Genomic DNA, 16,827 nt, shown 5'->3' on the forward strand with positions numbered 1-16,827 from the left:
AAGATTCCTCTTACAGTAGAATAGTGCTTGAAAGGTTTTGGGGATGATCGTCTACCATGAATACTTTCAGCCACCTAATTAACAATCTTTTTGCAATAAAAAAGGTCTGAACAACTAATAACTGACTGGAAAATTCATAGCAAGAGATGGAAAGATTTGGTCCACTTGCAAGTGTCAGAACACCTACACTCCATAACTGCGGTGCAGCAGCAAGCCACAACAGGGTCTATTGTAAAGAGTGCAGTTCCTGTGGAAACTGTTGCTACATATTGTAAAGAGACGACCTGCCTGAAATACGGAGTGATATGGTTGTTGGTTAAAACTCTGCAAGTGCTCGCTAATTTACTGGCTAAAAAAAAAAAAAAATGTGCTTTTTGTCCTGTCTGTGATAGTCTATAGTTAAGCATCAGCTTTGGTTATTCTTTTCAATAACTGAAAAGATAAAATAGGCTGCACTATTTTTGCAGACATTTTTTCTGAACACAGTAAAATTTTGTTTTTTACATGCTCTGGTTGATGCTGACAGCTGTCTAGATCATGTATTAATGAGCCACGTGGTTTATAGTGGGGAGGTACTTATTTTATTGGGGCAGATTTTAGGTCATCAAAAGAATCTTTTGAATCGTTCTCCCCATAGCCTGTATACAGAACCCTGCATCAAAGGTTCTGTATAAAAAGCCAAGTTCAGTACCACAGTCTTTCCTCCCTTAACAGTGCTGCTCAAGGCAGTAGCAGCTGCTTCAGAGCCTGTTATTTAAGTGAGATGAGACATTGCTTGAAAAACAAGGTGCACAACAAATCTATTATTGATGCAACTCATTTTGTAGTAAGAGAACTAAGATTACTTTTTTAAAGTACCAAAGTATATACTCATCTCCTCTATTGCTTACACAAATACACCCCGACGTGACAAAGGGAAATGCCAGAGTTACAGCAAATGCCAGAAACCCATTATGATCACTCACAAAAAAACAGCTATAACACGGCCTCCTGTGAAATAGCTTAACTGAATTTGGGGAGGGAGGCACCAGAAAGACACAAATTGACTTTTTTTCTTGATGAATGGAAGAAAAAAATTAAGTGGGTGGCCTGATCTTAGGGACAGAATTATGACAAATTCAGAACTAAGACCTCGATACAGCAAAGCACTTAAGTACATGGATAGTCCAAGTGACTTCAGTGAGACTACTCATGTTTAAAGTTACACATATGCTTAAGAGCCTTTCTAGATCAGGTTCTAAATGGTCAAAATTGTAGTAAGTCCCCCCCCCCCAATAGTTCTGATGTTGAAAACACTTGTGCACTGTTGATATTTTGGGCCAGTAGAAATACTTTCACACTGTATATTTCTCCACTGGTCTGGTCTAACCCAGGAAAATGAGTGGTGTGGGAAAACAGGTTAAGGTTTTGAACACCTCTTAGCACTTACCTTAGAGACAAAGACAGTGATATTTAAAAATGTATTAATAGAGGTTATAGACTAGTTAACCCTGGGGGGAATCTCCGATGGACCGTGATCAGCTAACACATTAAACCTTGTACTATGCTATATGCAGGTTCATATCTGAGAACACGTTAATATTAGTTATGTTAGCTAACATGCCTTAAAGCACATTTTCCTAGTCTAGACCTAGGCCATTTTGTAAACTTTCAACCAAATGACAAGTGTAAACAACTTCTGAGGGTCCAATCCTGAGTTACACAAGGGATTGAAAAATGTTTTGGAAGCGTGAGCAATGTAGTCTGAACTTCCACACTGTGCCTGAAGTTGCTAGAAACACCATTAGAAGAGTGTTTGAAAAGCTCCTGTTCAAATAAGACAGACAGTGAATATGTTCTGGAGAGACAACATTCTGTCTATAGCACAGACAGCATGTAAGGCATGAACTCTTGTTAGATTTCACACATCAGAACACTGTAAACAAGTTTTTTCTGCTAATCCAACAAGATAACGTGCTCTAAAGATAAAGACATAAATTAAATGGGCCCAGTCCTTCAAAAAGACACCAATGCTGCAGTATCTGCACTGGCTTCCTATAGGTCTCCAGGTAGGGCCGGCGCAACCCATTAGGCGACCTAGGCGGTCGCCTAGGGTGCTACAATTTGGAGGAAAGATGAAGGCATGTTCCTGCGCAGGATGAGGGGAGAGAGGGTGCTTTTGGTTTATTTTGGTTTTACATTTATTGGCTGGCTGAAATAATTTTTTTGTCTCCTGCCAATTATTTGATGCTGTGGGCTGAACTGATATTATTTGTTATTATTTATTGCTGCTGGGGGTAATTATAAATGTAATTATCTCTAGGGTGCTCAGTGCTTCTGCACTGGGTTTTTCACTATTGTTAAATCTACATTATTAATAAAGTGATGAATGAGCACCTAGACGTGATTCCAGTCCTGCAAACTAATCTGCGCACACAGATCCAAAGTCTGGATAACGTCATCGGGACTCCACAGGGATGTGGGGTTCTGCCTGCCAGATCAGGCTTGCAGGATCAGGACCTTGGTAGGGTCTACATTCATGTTTTACATACAACAGCTTTCACAGCCACAAGAAACTGCTCCTTCTATCTGGACAACACAGCAAAGCAGAAGTAGCGCCATTGAGGTCAATGGCTTCACTCGGATGTAAAGTTGGTGTGAGTCAAATTAGAAGCAAGTGTCAGGATTTCTGTTCCGAAATCACATCCCACAGATGATATGCGTCCAGCTAAAAACAAAAACTTTTTACAGACTGACATTTCACAATGAAGGGCGAAAGGAGGAGGAAGACATTCATTAGGATGGCCTTAAAAATAGATGCCAGAAAGAAGGGAAATTGATGCCAGAAAGAATGCAGAGAGCCTGACTTCTCTCTCAGCAGTTTTACACCACTAACTGTGTTAGTGTTACTCCTTATTTACATGGGGGATTGGATCAGAATCAGGCTGGAAATTAGGTTTCCAATCATCAGAAGAGGGAGGTTCTGGAACAGCCTGAATAGTGGGGGCAAACAACCTAACTGGTGTTCAGATGCAGCTTGATCCATTCATGAATGGGATTATATGACGGGGTTACCTGTGACAGCAAGGGACTGGACTTGATGACCCAAAAGGTCCTTTCCAGTCCTGTGTATGAGAGAGACATTTCAAATTCTTTCTTGAAGAATGAAAAATAAGAAACTACTTAAATGGACTGTGACTCAGTAAGGCCACCTGTTCTTATCGCTCATGGCAATGAATGCCCTTGATGCTTGGGAAGAATGTCCCATCAAAATTCATAGAGTCACTGCCTTCTCCTCTCCCCAGGGCCTCCTTAAATATCTACCTCTGCCATGATGCCTACAAACCACCACTGGCAGCCACTTGCAACTACTTTGTCCACTGAGACAACTAATTTGTCCAGATATACCCAGACCCTCTCTACTGTTCCACCATCCACCCATGTGTCTGCTTATCCACCTATTGCAAACTGTCATAGCCCTAGACCAGGGGTAGGCAACCTATGGTACGCGTGCCGTAGGCGGCACACAAGCTGTTTTTGAGCCACACTCACACTGTCCGGGTCGTGGCCACCGGTCCAGGGGGCTCTGCATTTTAATTTAATTTTAAATGAAGTTTCTTAAACATTTTAAAAACCTTATTTACTTTACATACAACAATAGTTTAGTTATATATTATAGACTTATAGAAAGAGACCTTCTAAAAACGTTAAAGTGTATTACTGGCACGTGAAACCTTAAATTAGAGTGAATAAATGAAGACTCGGCATACCACTTCTGAAAGGTTGTCGACCCCTGCCCTAGACTGTAAACGCTCTGGGTCACAGAATGTCTTTATTTTATTCACAGGTACATCAGCTAGCACAAAGGAGTGCTGACTGAAGCCTTTATAGGTTCTATCACTATGTAAAAGAGCAGCAACGATCATTTTCTTTTTCGTGAAATTTCTATACTGGCAAAAAGCCCTAGTGTGGCTGCAGTTATGCCAGCAAAAGCACTTTAATGTCAATATAAGCTATGTCTACACTAGGAGAGTTTGCTGGGATACCTCTATCACAAATCTTTTCTAGTGTAAACCTTGCCTTAAAAATAAACCAGGATGTTTTTATTTGATCTTTGAATTTTTGACTAGTCTAAAGACTCTGCAGCCTGGAGCATGGTAATTATTGTTGGTAACCCACCACTTCAGATGTCTCCTTGATATTAAAAACTAAGATTTCACGCTAGTCAGAGGCAGCCTCGTTTAAAGGCTTATGATTATGAGCCATAATTGTTTGCTCGTAGGTCCCGGAATTTCCAAATGGGCTGAGATTTTGTGGACAGAGAAGCGTGGTGTTTGGTATGGAACCATTTACAGGAATACTTAGAGACTGATTTTATTTGATATCTCTTCTGCTTGTCCTTTTCCATGGTTACACAAAAGCTCTGGGGATTTCTTGATTGTATTAGCGAAGCACAACAACTCACTCAAGCATAAAACATGTATACTGTGCAAGGAGGAAGACAATTGAATTTCATTCATTCAGCTTAGTAAGGAGATACACTATAAACTGGTAGGTTTTCCAACCGTTCAATAGTCCAAGCCCCTTGGTGGCCCATTATTCCTGTAGCTCAAAATAAGTCAAAACCAAATTGTTTCTCAGAAATCACTCAAAATCAAAAACCCGGATCACGCTGGCTAAAACACAGCCTTACAAAAAAGCCTTTGTGGTATAGGGTTAATATAAATGCAAATGCACAGAGGCCCCATCAGATTAGACTACAAGAGTCCTACAGAACTCAGTTTTGTATAGAAATCTCCCCAAGGTGCGTGGTTAGCTTTTTTCTACTGTTAACCTAACCTCAGCTCCCTTTCTCAACAAGCAGCCTCTTCTAAAACAGTGACCAGGGTCTCAGGCATGCAAACATTCATCCCAGAAGTGACTTTACTGACATGACTGGTCCTATTGTGTGAGCGTGTTCTGACCCCAGTACCAGATTAATAAATCCAAAACCTATACCCTTACCCTCTAACCAGGGTCTCCAATTAGTTTCATCAACATTCTCTGTGATCTAATTTGGTAACCTGGTATATAGTAGCAGGAAAGCCACCCTTTCTTTCTGTTTAGCTTAGTCAGTCTTCATCTAAGGCTACATCTACACTACAGGGGGGGGTCGATTTAAGATACACAAATTCAGCTACGTGAATAGTGTAGCTGAATTCGACGTATCGCAGCCGACTTACCCCGCTGTAGGGACGGCGGCAAAATCGACCTCTGCGGCTTCCTGTCGACGGCACTTACTCCCACCTCCGCTGGTGGAGTAAGAGCGTCGATTTGGGGATTGATTGTCGCGTCCCAACGGGACGCGATAAATCGATCCCTGAGAGGTCGATTTCTACCCGCCGATTCAGGCGGGTAGTGTAGACCTAGCCTTAGATGAAAGTTGTTGCCACAGGGAAGGAGTGGCTATTTGATCCAACTCTGCAAGAAGCAGGTCAGCCTGCCATTAAAGATGGGTAACAGACTGACTTGGATGGGTAGGCAAATACCCAATCAACTTTTTAAAACTTCTTTCTGAACCCAACAGTCAGATTTTGCCCATCATTCAACCTCTCGTTCACATCTCTCTTCACAGATTTAGAAATTGTATTAAGCTAATGTTAAAATTATATAATACATAGATTAAGAAAAGAGTGTCTGTACATCTGGGTATAGTGCTTAAATTATCCAAAAGGACAAAGGTTGGTTTAAAAGTAATACAATCTATATAGTACATAATCAGCAATACCTCAAGTAAGATTAATAAATTTTATGATACAATTTAGATATTAGCATCCACTTCTGCGAAGTCCACAATGACAACTGATGTCAGGAATTAGGCTGTCAAAAGCTACAAAAATCAAACTCACAACAATAAACCACCTATGCTCAGTAGCCTGAATCAGAAAGGTGCTGAGCACCCTCAACTTCCTACTGGCTCACAGTTTTGGGTCTTAAAACAACCATCCTCTAGGGCACCCCTGTTCACTGTGTCACCTCTCTGCCTACCTCGATTGTAGAAGACTTGGGGAAGGGACTGTGTCCTCCTTTGGGTCTTACACACCACTTAGCAGTTGATGCTTAATAAATAAATAATTATTATTCTACTGACCACGTTCAAAACAAGGGCAAAACTTTTGTGTCTGCTACAAGAAAATTATAACCCTAGAAAAGGCTGAAGGAGAAATTTAAAAGGGTTTTTTCAAGGGAACGCAAGAAGGGTGAGGCTAGTTTTCACCCCCACTGCAACTAAGTGAACTGCTAACAAGCTACTGTGCAAATATCCATCATGGGAGCAGATGGAAATAAGATTGTTAAGACATGCCAGCAGTTCCAAGCCCATCAATCTAATGGTCCATCTGTTGTGTATTTTCCACTAGTGGTTTTAGAGATGTTTAAGCAGGTGAATCCCTTGCCTTCATACTATTCAAGATCAAAGCTAACAAAAAATTTGAGGTAGTTTAACAAGGCTGGTGAGTAAAAGTGCTGAAAATTCTAGGAGCTAAATCTATAGACTGACAAGCTTTGTAACAATAATTAAATCACTCCCTAATAACTATGACAATTCAACGCTGTTCCAACATGCTCTTACAATTACTATTTGTCCATGCTTAAAAGTTACCGTACATCAGCTACTACACAAGTCCCATAGGAATGAATGCTAAGCTATTTGGTAGTGATATTTTGGTACTAAGATATTTGGCTATTGTAAACATTTCTCCATTCAGTTAAAACTTCAGTACTTTACATTATTTATGGCAGCGGTTTTCAAAACTTTTTGAGCCAAACCTCGGCTCCCCCTTTGAGTTACAATTTTTGGTTGCGCCCCTCCGAAACCAGACAAAAAGAGAGGAGTCAGAGGGTGGAGGTGGAAATCCCTCCCCAAGTCCCACCACACCGGGCTGAATCCAGAGCTGCCTGGCGTTGCCACTGGGCCCCCCAACGTTCTTATGCTCCCCCCAAGGGACACACACGACAGTTTGAAAACCTCTGATTTATTGTGTCTCAGGCCATGTCTACATTACAACCTATGTCTGCAAAATGTATGTTGCTCTGCGGTGTGAAAAAACACATCCCTGAGCGACATAAGTTTTGTCGGCATAAGTAGTAGTGTGCACAGCACTACGTCGGCGGGAGAGCTTCTCCTGCCAAGATAGCTACCACCGCTTGCTGGTGGTGGTTTAATTAAGTCGACGGGAGCGCTCTCTCTGTTGGTATAAAGTGGCTACACGAGAGATCTCACAGCAGCGCAGCTGCATCGGTACAGCTATGCCGGCGTAAGATCTCTCGTGTAGACACAGCCTCAGTGTCATCCAATTGTCAGCAGAGGCACAAGTAAACGAGGCACCGTAGTTGAGCTACAAGCAAAATCCTTAGCCAAATGTCTGCAAAGCTCAATAAATGCTTTAAAATAATTCTTGGAGCACCAGAGTTGTAATCACAATGCACATCACAACATAACAGCATCCAGAGTAGAACGAGGAGCTTGATTCTCCTTTGCCTTGCACCTGGTGTAGCTGTATGCACCTGTGTAAAGCAAATGTAAAATGCTGCCATTCAGGTTTGGCAGTTTTACACCCACTCAGCACCCAAAGGTACATGATAGTGGAGATAGCAATGCCCACTTTATTCATACGCAAGGCATGTTGGCACTTAACAGGAGACATTAATCATACCTAAAAAAGGTAAACAAAAAAGAGAAAGAGAGCAGAGCCTCACTACAAATCTTCCCTATTAACATGCTCTGACGAATTTGCAAGATGAATGTCACACCTGCTTAATAATGAATATGCAATTACAGAAATATTCAGGTTGTAATAATATTTGTTTAGCTGAAAGGCTTTGGCAAATCAACCCATCCGAAGAGTTGAGACATAGGTAATTCCAAGAAGATCCTCCAAATATGAATTTCAACATACACCCCAAACAGAGTATTCCATTCTGATACCCAGCACTGGGACAACTCACATACATACAGTTACTCATATATGTAAGAGATTTGGGGCCTAAATTGCTATGATTAAGCAAATCATCACATATAATCACACTAACTGACAAGGACCAGTAGTAGTAACATACTACTTGCTAAAGATGCCTTTCTTTCCACATCTGGATGCTCAAACATCCTAAATTGTCTAATTACAGACTGCAAGATTTGCACTGTGCACTATGCTTTCCTATGGCTTTCAGGAAATACTAGCCATTGATTAGTTAGATGCATCAAGGGCTACCATAATATTTTAGGACACCAGACCAAAAAGACTGTTAGTTCTTAGACCTTGTCTACCCACAAAAGTTGTACAGCTTTTATTATACTGGTGTAGTTAAAGCAGTACAACCCCCTTTTATACCTGTATAACCGTCCTTGCTAAAAAAGTGTTTATACCAGTATACGTTATGTCCACACAGGAAGGGGAATAAGCTATACTGGTATAAAGAACTTTTCATGCACAGAATCATAGAAAGGTAGTGTGGAAGGGATCCCAAGAGGTCATCTAGTCCATTCCCCCCATTTTGACGCAGGACAAAGTAAACTTGAACCATCCCTGACAGCTGTTTGTCTAACCTGCTCTGAAAAACCTCCAATGATGGGGATTCCACAACTTCCTTTGGTAACCTATTCCAGTACACACCTATCCTTATAGCAAGAAAGATTTTCCTAATATATAAGCTAAATCTCCCTTGCTGCAGATAGCCCATTATTTCTTGTCCTACCTCCAATGAATATGGAGAACAACTAATCACCGTCCTCTTTAAAACATATCTGAAGATATGTTATATAAGAATTCTTCCATCAGCCTAGCTACAACTGCAGTGGAGGTTAGGCTGACCTAACTATGTTGCACAGGGCACGAAATTTTTCACAGCCCTCAGCAATGTAGAAAGGTCAGACTAAGTATTAGTAGCATCAACCTAGCTACGGGCTTGTCTTCACTATGGGGAGATCGACGCTGCTGCAATCGATTGCAGCAGGGGTTGATTTAGCAGGTCTAGTGAAGACCCTCTAAATCAGGCGTGGGCAAACTACAGCCTACAGGCCACATCTGGCCGGTCATACCTATTAATCCGGCCCTCAAGCTCTCGCCGGGAGCGGGGTCGGGGGCTTTCTGCGCGGCTCCCAGGAGTAGCGGCATGTCCCCCCTCCAACTCCTACGCATAGGGGCAGCCAACGGGCTCCACATGCTGCCCCCGCCCCAAGCGTCTCCCCCCGCAACTCCCATTGGCCAGGAACCACAGCCAATAAGAGCTGCAGAGGTGACACCTGTGGACAGGGCAGCGCGCAGAGCCACCTGGCCGCCCCTCCACACAGGAGCCAGAGAGGGAACATGCTGCTGCTTCCGGGAACTACCTGAGGTAAGCATCACCCAAAGCCTGCACCCCTGAGCCTGGTCCCCATGCCCCAACCCCCTGCCCCAGCCCTCCAAACCCCTCATTCCCAGCCTGCAGCATCCTCCTGCACTCCAAACCCCTCATCCCTAGCCCCATCCCAGAGCCTGCACCCCTAGCTGGAGCCCTCAATCCCCCACACCCTAGTCCCGATCCCCCTCTTGCCCTCCCAACCCCTCGGGTCCCAGCCCAGAGCACTCTCAAGGCACCCCAAACCCCTCATCTCTAGTCCCACCCCAGAGTCCACACCCCCAGACGGAGCCCTCACCCCTCTTGCACCCAACCCCCTGCCCCAGTCTGGAGCCCCCTCCCACACTCTGAACTTCTCATTTCTGGTTCCACCCCAGAGCCCGCACCCCCAGCCAGAGCCCTCACCACCTCCCGCACCTCAACCCCCAATTTCGTGAGTATTCATGGCCGGCCATACAATTTCTATACCTAGATGTGACCCTCAGGCCAAAAAGTTTGCCAACCCCAGCGCTAAATCAACAGCAGAGCACTCTCTGGTTGACCCTGGTACTCCACCTCTCTGAGATAAGAGTAAGGTAAGTCGACCGGAGAGGGTCTCCCATCGACACAGCGCAGTGACGATATCGGGGTAAGTCAACCTAAGTTATGTTGACTCCAGCTACATTATTCACGTAGCTGGAGTAGCACAATTTAGGTCGACTTACCCCAGTAGTGAACACAAGCCCTATGTCACTCAGGAACGTGGCAAATTCGCATGCATGGGAGATGTAGTTAAAATGACCTATGTCCTGGTGTAGACACCATTAGGTCGATGGAAGAATTCTTCTGTCAACCTAGCTACCACCTCTCGAGGGGGTGGATTAACTACAGTGATGGAAAAATCCCTTCCATCACTGTGGCCAGTGTCTACACTACAATGGTGTAGCTGCAGCACCACAGACAGATTTTCCACAGATATCTATGGGTTTGTAGCCCATACATTGTAGGAGGAGGACTCAAGCCCTTTCACCTAAAACAAGTGTTACTGAAATAGACAACAAAACTAATAACCAATTTTAACAAAAAGATTGACAAGATGGGTGGGAACCACAATGCTGTCACACCACATGAGGTTCCTTCCTGATCTTATCTTTTCATCAGTCCATTATGTATTTCAGCTACTCATTCTACAGGGCAGGAACCTCACGCTTGGCTGGAGAGCACTAAGCACTGTTGGTGCTGACAATAAATAAGCAGGATGTGTAGCACCAATGTTGTATTTTTCTATAGATACATAATGGTCTCTCTGGTACTTCAATACATAATGTTATTTCTCAGCCACTATGCTGAACTGAGAAAGGAAAGCACTGGCAGCTTCTCTTGTGATAAGATCCCAACATCTATCTTTTCTCTCTAGTGACACTTCTCTCTTCCCCATGTATCATCAGTCTGATTTGACTGTGGTGGTTTTTTGACTACGCTCACTACACTGTCTGGTCTCAACAAGTTATTAACTGTAATTCCTCCTGAGAATATCCAAACTCTTCTGCAATCTGTCTACCTGGAATGGTGTGTATTTTCATTCAGCATTTCTTGTTAAACTGTAAATTATTGCTAGATGGATACACTTCCCTTCCCCATATTCTAGTTCTGGAAATGAAAGCAGGAAATCCTTTAACTGACACAGAGGTAATTATTATGCACCACATTTTAAGAAAGACGTGAAAAAATTGGAAAGATTCCATAGAAGAGCAGCAAAAGTGATAAAAGGTTTAGAAATCCTGACCTCTGAGGACAAGTTGAAAGAATTGAGCATGTTCAGTTTAGAGAAGAGAAGACTGTGGGGGGAATAGGGGGACCAGATAAGAGTCTTCAAATATATTAATGGCTCTTATAAAAGACAGTAATTAATTGTTCTCCAAATCCACCAAGGGTAGGGCAAGAAGCGATCCGCTTCACCTGCAGTAAGGGAAATTTAAGTTGGACAATAGGAAAAACTTGGTAACTCTAAGCATAGTTAAGCACTGGATCAGGTTTGAGGGAGGTTTTTGAATCCCTGTCACTGAATCCCCTTCACTGAAGAACAAGAACAAGCTACACAAACACCTGTCAGGGATGATCTAGGTATACTTAATCTGGCCTCAGCACAGAGGGATCCACGACTAGATAACCTTCTCAGGTCCTTTGAAGCCCTGCATTTCTATTATTCTGTATATCATCCATTCCATCGTTAGGGTTGAAACATGAACTATAGCTCGGACAGGTTTCAGAGTGGTAGCCGTGTTAGTCTGTATCAGCAAAAAGAACGAGGAGGAAAAATGCAAGTTGCAGCTACTTGGAAAGCGGGGGAACCTGTAAATACTGATGTTTGGCTTAGGCTGTTATGTATGTGATTTATGCATGATCATGCATTGCCAAGTTCAACCCTATAACTGCTTTAAATTCAGGTGTATGGGTATGTGCGTACATAGATTTGTAAGGAAATGTGTCCTTCCTCGTGTGCATGTTTGCAACTAACTACAAGCATACACATATGTATGAGAGTTTGTAGGTGTGCATGCATAACCCACTAGTGAGTGTGCATTACTCACATATTCACAGAGAATACAAGTTTTTACAGCCCCTTGCTGGGGACCATGGGCTCTTGAGCTCATGTTTTTAACCCTGGAGGTCCCCAGTTCAATCTCCAGTGGGTTGGCCGACATGGTGGCCGTCACAGATGCATCTTGTCGCACTTGCATGCAGAATGCATGTACCGGTGAGAATTCAAGTACATGTGTGAGCACAGAAATGTGTGTGCATATATACAGGCGCGGGCATATACATGCCAGTAGATGTGAGCACACACTGCGTGGGCAGCCCACGTCCCCGCAGAAGGACAGCTACTCACCCAGCCTTCGAAGCTGTCAGCATTGCCCGTGGTGTGTAAGAGGTCATGGAAGCGCAGGGTGCAGTTGGCCACAAAGTCATCGTAGCCGATGGGGGTGTCGTGGAAGACGGCCAGCTCCAGCTGCCGGCCATCGGTGACGGGGGCGGAGAACTCCTCGTTGTAGGTGGGCTTGTTGGTCTTCTGCTTGGTGCTGGTCTGCCCCACCCGCACCTGGTCCACGCTCACGGCCACGTAGGGGTCCAGCAGCTGGTAGCCCTTCTTGAAGAGCGAGTGTCTCAGCGACCAGCGGGTGGGCTGCAGCCCCACCGCCTCGCCGATCCGCAGCTTCATGTACCCGTTGAACTTCATGGCCCCCCCGGCCATGGCACGCCGGCTGGGCAGCGAAAGGGGGAAGCAGAAATTGACAGCCGGCGGAGATGCTGAGCTCAGCAGCGGCAGTTCCTACTCAGTGGGGCAGGCAGCCCCCGCCTCGCTGAGCCATCCTGCCGGAGCCCGCTCCCAAGCCCCCTCCGCCCCCAACGCCAGGCGCACCCCGCCCCTGCCCGCCGGGACGCCAATCCCTGGGGGGCTCCGTCTGCAGCAAGCCCGCTCGGCTTCGCCTCCCGCGGGGAGCAGTCACCAGCCAGCCGCCTGCCGCCGCAGCAGCTGGGTCTCCGCCCCAGCCGAGGCGGGCCCGGCCGGGCTGCCGAGTCCCCGCAGCTGGCGCTCCCGGCGCTCCGCCGCAGGAAGCCGCCGCCCCCCACCGCCCGTTCCGCACCCGCCCGCCGCAGCCTCCCCTCAGCCGGCGCGGAAACTCGGGCGCCGCCGCCGCCTTGCGCGCCTGGCCCCGGGAGAGCGCATCGCCGGCCCTGCCCGTGCGAGCCAGGCGGGCGAGCGGGCAGGAAGCACCTGGGGCATGTGTGACAGCGCGGGGAGGAGCCTAGAACCGGCCCGGCCGGAGCGGAGCGGGGCGGGGGGCCTGAGCCGCTCCCCACCGGAGCTGCTGGAAAAGCCGCTTCCCTTCGCCCAGCCAGCCCGGGGCAGGAGGGTGGCGGGTCCCCGGGTGATTGTTTGTTATAATCACCGCTGCCTGCTGTGTAACCCGGGGGTGGCCCGGTCCTGCCCTGCTCTCCCGGGAAGAGGGCGGAGGTGGGAGCTCAGCCAAGGGCTGGGCGCTTAGCGTGGGGAGGGGCAGGCACCTTGCACGGGCAGGCCAGGCCAGGCCAGGCAGCGCTGTTGTACAGGGAGCACGGACTTGCTCCCACCCGCACGTGGAATAGGAGCATTTCCCGATCCACAGACCAGAGCGTGATCAACCTGGAAAGGCTAGTCAGCTCTGCCCTCCCGGGGTCCGTCTACACGCCAACTCTGCCCTCCCTGGGTACGTCTACAGGCCAGCTCTGCCCTCCCTGGGTACATCTGTGCCACAGCTAAACGTCAGCTCTGCCCTCCCGGGGTTCGTCTACATGCCAGCTCTGCCCTCCCTGGGTTACCTGGGTACATCTGTGCCACAGCTAAACGCCAGCTCCGCCCTCCCGGGGTCCGTCTACACGCCAGCTCTGCCCTCCCTGGGTACGTCTACAGGCCAGCTCTGCCCTCCCTGGGGACATCTGTGCCACAGCTAAACGCCAGCTCCGCCCTCCCGGGGTCCGTCTACATGCCAGCTCTGCCCTCCCTGGGTACATCTGTGCCACAGCTAAACGCCAGCTCTGCCCTCCCTGGGGACATCTGTGCCACAGCTAAATGTCAGCTCCACCCTCCCGGGGTCCGTCTACATACCAGCTCTGCCCTCCCTGGGTACATCTACATGCCAGCTCTGCCCTTCTAGGGTACATGTGTGCCACAGCTAAACGCCAGCTCTGCCCTCCCTGGGTACGTCTACATGCCAGCTCTGCCCTTCTAGGGTACATCTGTGCCACAGCTAAACACCAGCTCTGCCCTCCCTGGGTACGTCTACATGCCAGCTCTGCCCTCCCTGGGTACATGTGTGCCACAGCTAAACGCCAGCTCTGCCCTCCCTGGGTACATCTGTGCCACAGCTAAACGCCAGCTCTGCTCTCCCTGGGTACGTCTACACACCAGCTCTGCCCTCCCTGGGTATGTCTACACGCCAGCTCTGCCCTTCCAGGGTACAGCCGTGCCACAGCTAAACGCCAGCTCTGCCCTCCCTGGGTATGTCTACACGCCAGATCTGCCCTCTCGGGGCACGTCAGTGGTTCTCAGACTTTTGTACTGGTGACCCCTTTCACACAGCAAGCCTCTGAGTGCGACCCCCCCCCCCATAAATTAAAAAACACTTTTAAAAATATTTAACACTGTTATAAATGCTGGCGGTGAAGCGGGGTTGGGGGTAGAGGCTGACAGCTTGCGACCCCCTGAGGGGTCATGACCCCCAGTTTGAGAACCCCTGGGGTACGTCTATGTGGCAATTAACCCTCCCCCCTCCGCTGGCCCGTGTCAGCTGACTCAGACTCCGGCTACGGGGTGGTACAATTGCAGTGTAGATGTTCAGGTTCATGTTGGAGCCCAGACTCTGAGACCCCATGAGGAGGGAGGGTCACAGAGCCCAGGCTCCAGCCCGAGCCCAAACATCTAAGCTGCAGTTTTAGAGCCCTGCAGTCCGAGTTTGGGTCAGCTGATATGGGCCAGTCACAGATGTTTTATTGCAGTGTAGCCAGATCCTAACAGCCCATACCGGGACACAGAAGGGAAACGGGAGCCATGTGCCAGTGGTGACTCACTTTCTTCGAATGCTGAACAAGGCGATTAGGTTATTCATATTAGAATAAAGAGAACAGTGTTCGTTCCTGACCCCTCTCACTGCTAAATCTCTCCTGCGATCTCTAACGAAAAGTGCCCTAGCCTGAGCTTTGGTTTTGTGGGGTGTAGTGGAAAGTAAGATGGTTTAATTCCTTCATTAGTGATAAATGGCTGGGAGGGTTTCTTAATTTCCACATGGAAGTGTATGCACCTGTCGTGCTTTGTATCCTGAAGACTCCCATGAACCTTACGAATGACAAAACCATGCTATTTCTCCCGTTGCTATTCTGTAAAATAGTTTCACACTATCTCAGGAAACATCAAATAGCAGATTGCAGCAGGAAGGATTTCTAGTATATAATTATGTGCAACAATCGACATTAATGCAAAAAGTCAGGAATTGCAAGAGTTAAATCATCCAGCAGCAACATTGCGTTAGCCTGTGCAAAGCTTTGCACATCTTGTGTTTTACTGCATACATTTTATAACAGAAATAGTAATATTAAAGCTACACATTTAACCCGAAAAACAGGAATAGAAAATGTACAAATGTTTTTGCTCTTCAAGCCTTAAAGGTTGCATTGCCTGCTTTTTGTGATTAACGATGCAATGTACCATTAACATGGGCTTTGGCATTTAGGCCACGTCTATACTCTAAAGTTTTATGGCGAGACACCTGCCCACATACCAATATCAGTATGTCGTGAGAGTGAGTTCACATTTAGCTGTCTTTGCCCATGCTGTGTAGACATACGCTTAGTGACAGCTTGGGTATTGCCACCTTGCAGCACACTACCTTCTAGGTAATTTTTGCAGTGTAGTCTGGGATACCAGCGCTTCTCTTAGGGAATTGTGGGAGATGGTGGCCAAGTTTCCACAATTCCCTCTGTTCCATAATCTGCTCTTCCTCATGACTGTTTTCAATCTCTCCACCATCTTGCCGTCAGACGCACGGATGCTGAACAGATCAGTGGAGGTCTCATCTGTTTTAGAGACAACCGCTACAGTTGCAGAGCTACAATAACCACCACAGCAGCCAGGGCTACAGCTTTGAAAATGGGAAAACTGAGGCATGGATGATGTGGACAGTGAATAAAAATCACCAGATGCTGCAGGCATTCACTGACCAGCTGCACACAGTGGAGCAGCATTTCTGGGCCCGGGAATCAAGCAGCGAGAGGTGGAACCTGATCATGATGCCAATCTGGGACGAACAGCAATGGCCGTAGAACTTTCAGATGTGGAAAGCTACATTCCTGGAGTAAAAACAACGAGGAGTCCTTGGGGCACCTTAGAGACTAACAAATTTATTTAGGCATAAGCTTTCGTGGGCTAGAACCCACTTCATCAGGTGCATGAAGTGAAAAATACAGGAGCAGGTATAAATACATGCTGAGCTCACCCCAGCTCTCTAGTGCAGAGATACCAAAACAAGAGCTGCTTTGACAGTGAAGAAATGATCACTCCCTGGAAGCTTGGAATCGTATTTCGATCAGCCACTAGGTAATCAGATTGGTGTTGGAAAATCTACGGTCGGGGCAGGCATCACACAAGTGTGCAAGACCATTAAGTGTGTTCAGCTGTACAGGATTGTCATTCTGGGCGATGTGCAGGAAATAAAAGATAAATTCAATGACATAGCTTCCCTAATTGCGGTGGGCCAATAGATTGGACGTATATACTTATTCTGGGCCCCCACACCTTGCTCATGGACTTTAAGGACAGAAGGGACCATTGTAATCATCTAGTCTGACCTGCACATTACAAGCCACAGAACCTCACCCACCCCCTCCTGTAATAGATCCCTAACCTCTGGCTGAGTTACTGGAGTCCTCAAATCATGGTTTAAAGACTTCAAGTTGCAA

The 16,827-nt window shown here is 46.7% G+C and overlaps 1 protein-coding gene across 1 annotated transcript in view; it reads right to left on the reverse strand.

The window, feature by feature from the left end:
- Nucleotides 1-12,712, reverse strand: part of PRKCH (protein kinase C eta) — a 172,263-nt gene extending 159,551 nt beyond the window's left edge. Inside the window, exon 1 of the mRNA XM_054028325.1 lies at nucleotides 12,224-12,712. Within this exon, the coding sequence (XP_053884300.1) occupies nucleotides 12,224-12,586 (363 nt within the window). The 5' untranslated portion in view covers nucleotides 12,587-12,712. The remainder of the gene's footprint in view (nucleotides 1-12,223) is intronic.
- Nucleotides 12,713-16,827: the final 4,115 nt, after the last annotated feature.

This window comes from Malaclemys terrapin, chromosome 4 (assembly GCF_027887155.1).
Source record: "Malaclemys terrapin pileata isolate rMalTer1 chromosome 4, rMalTer1.hap1, whole genome shotgun sequence".
Lineage (NCBI taxonomy): Eukaryota > Metazoa > Chordata > Testudines > Emydidae > Malaclemys > Malaclemys terrapin.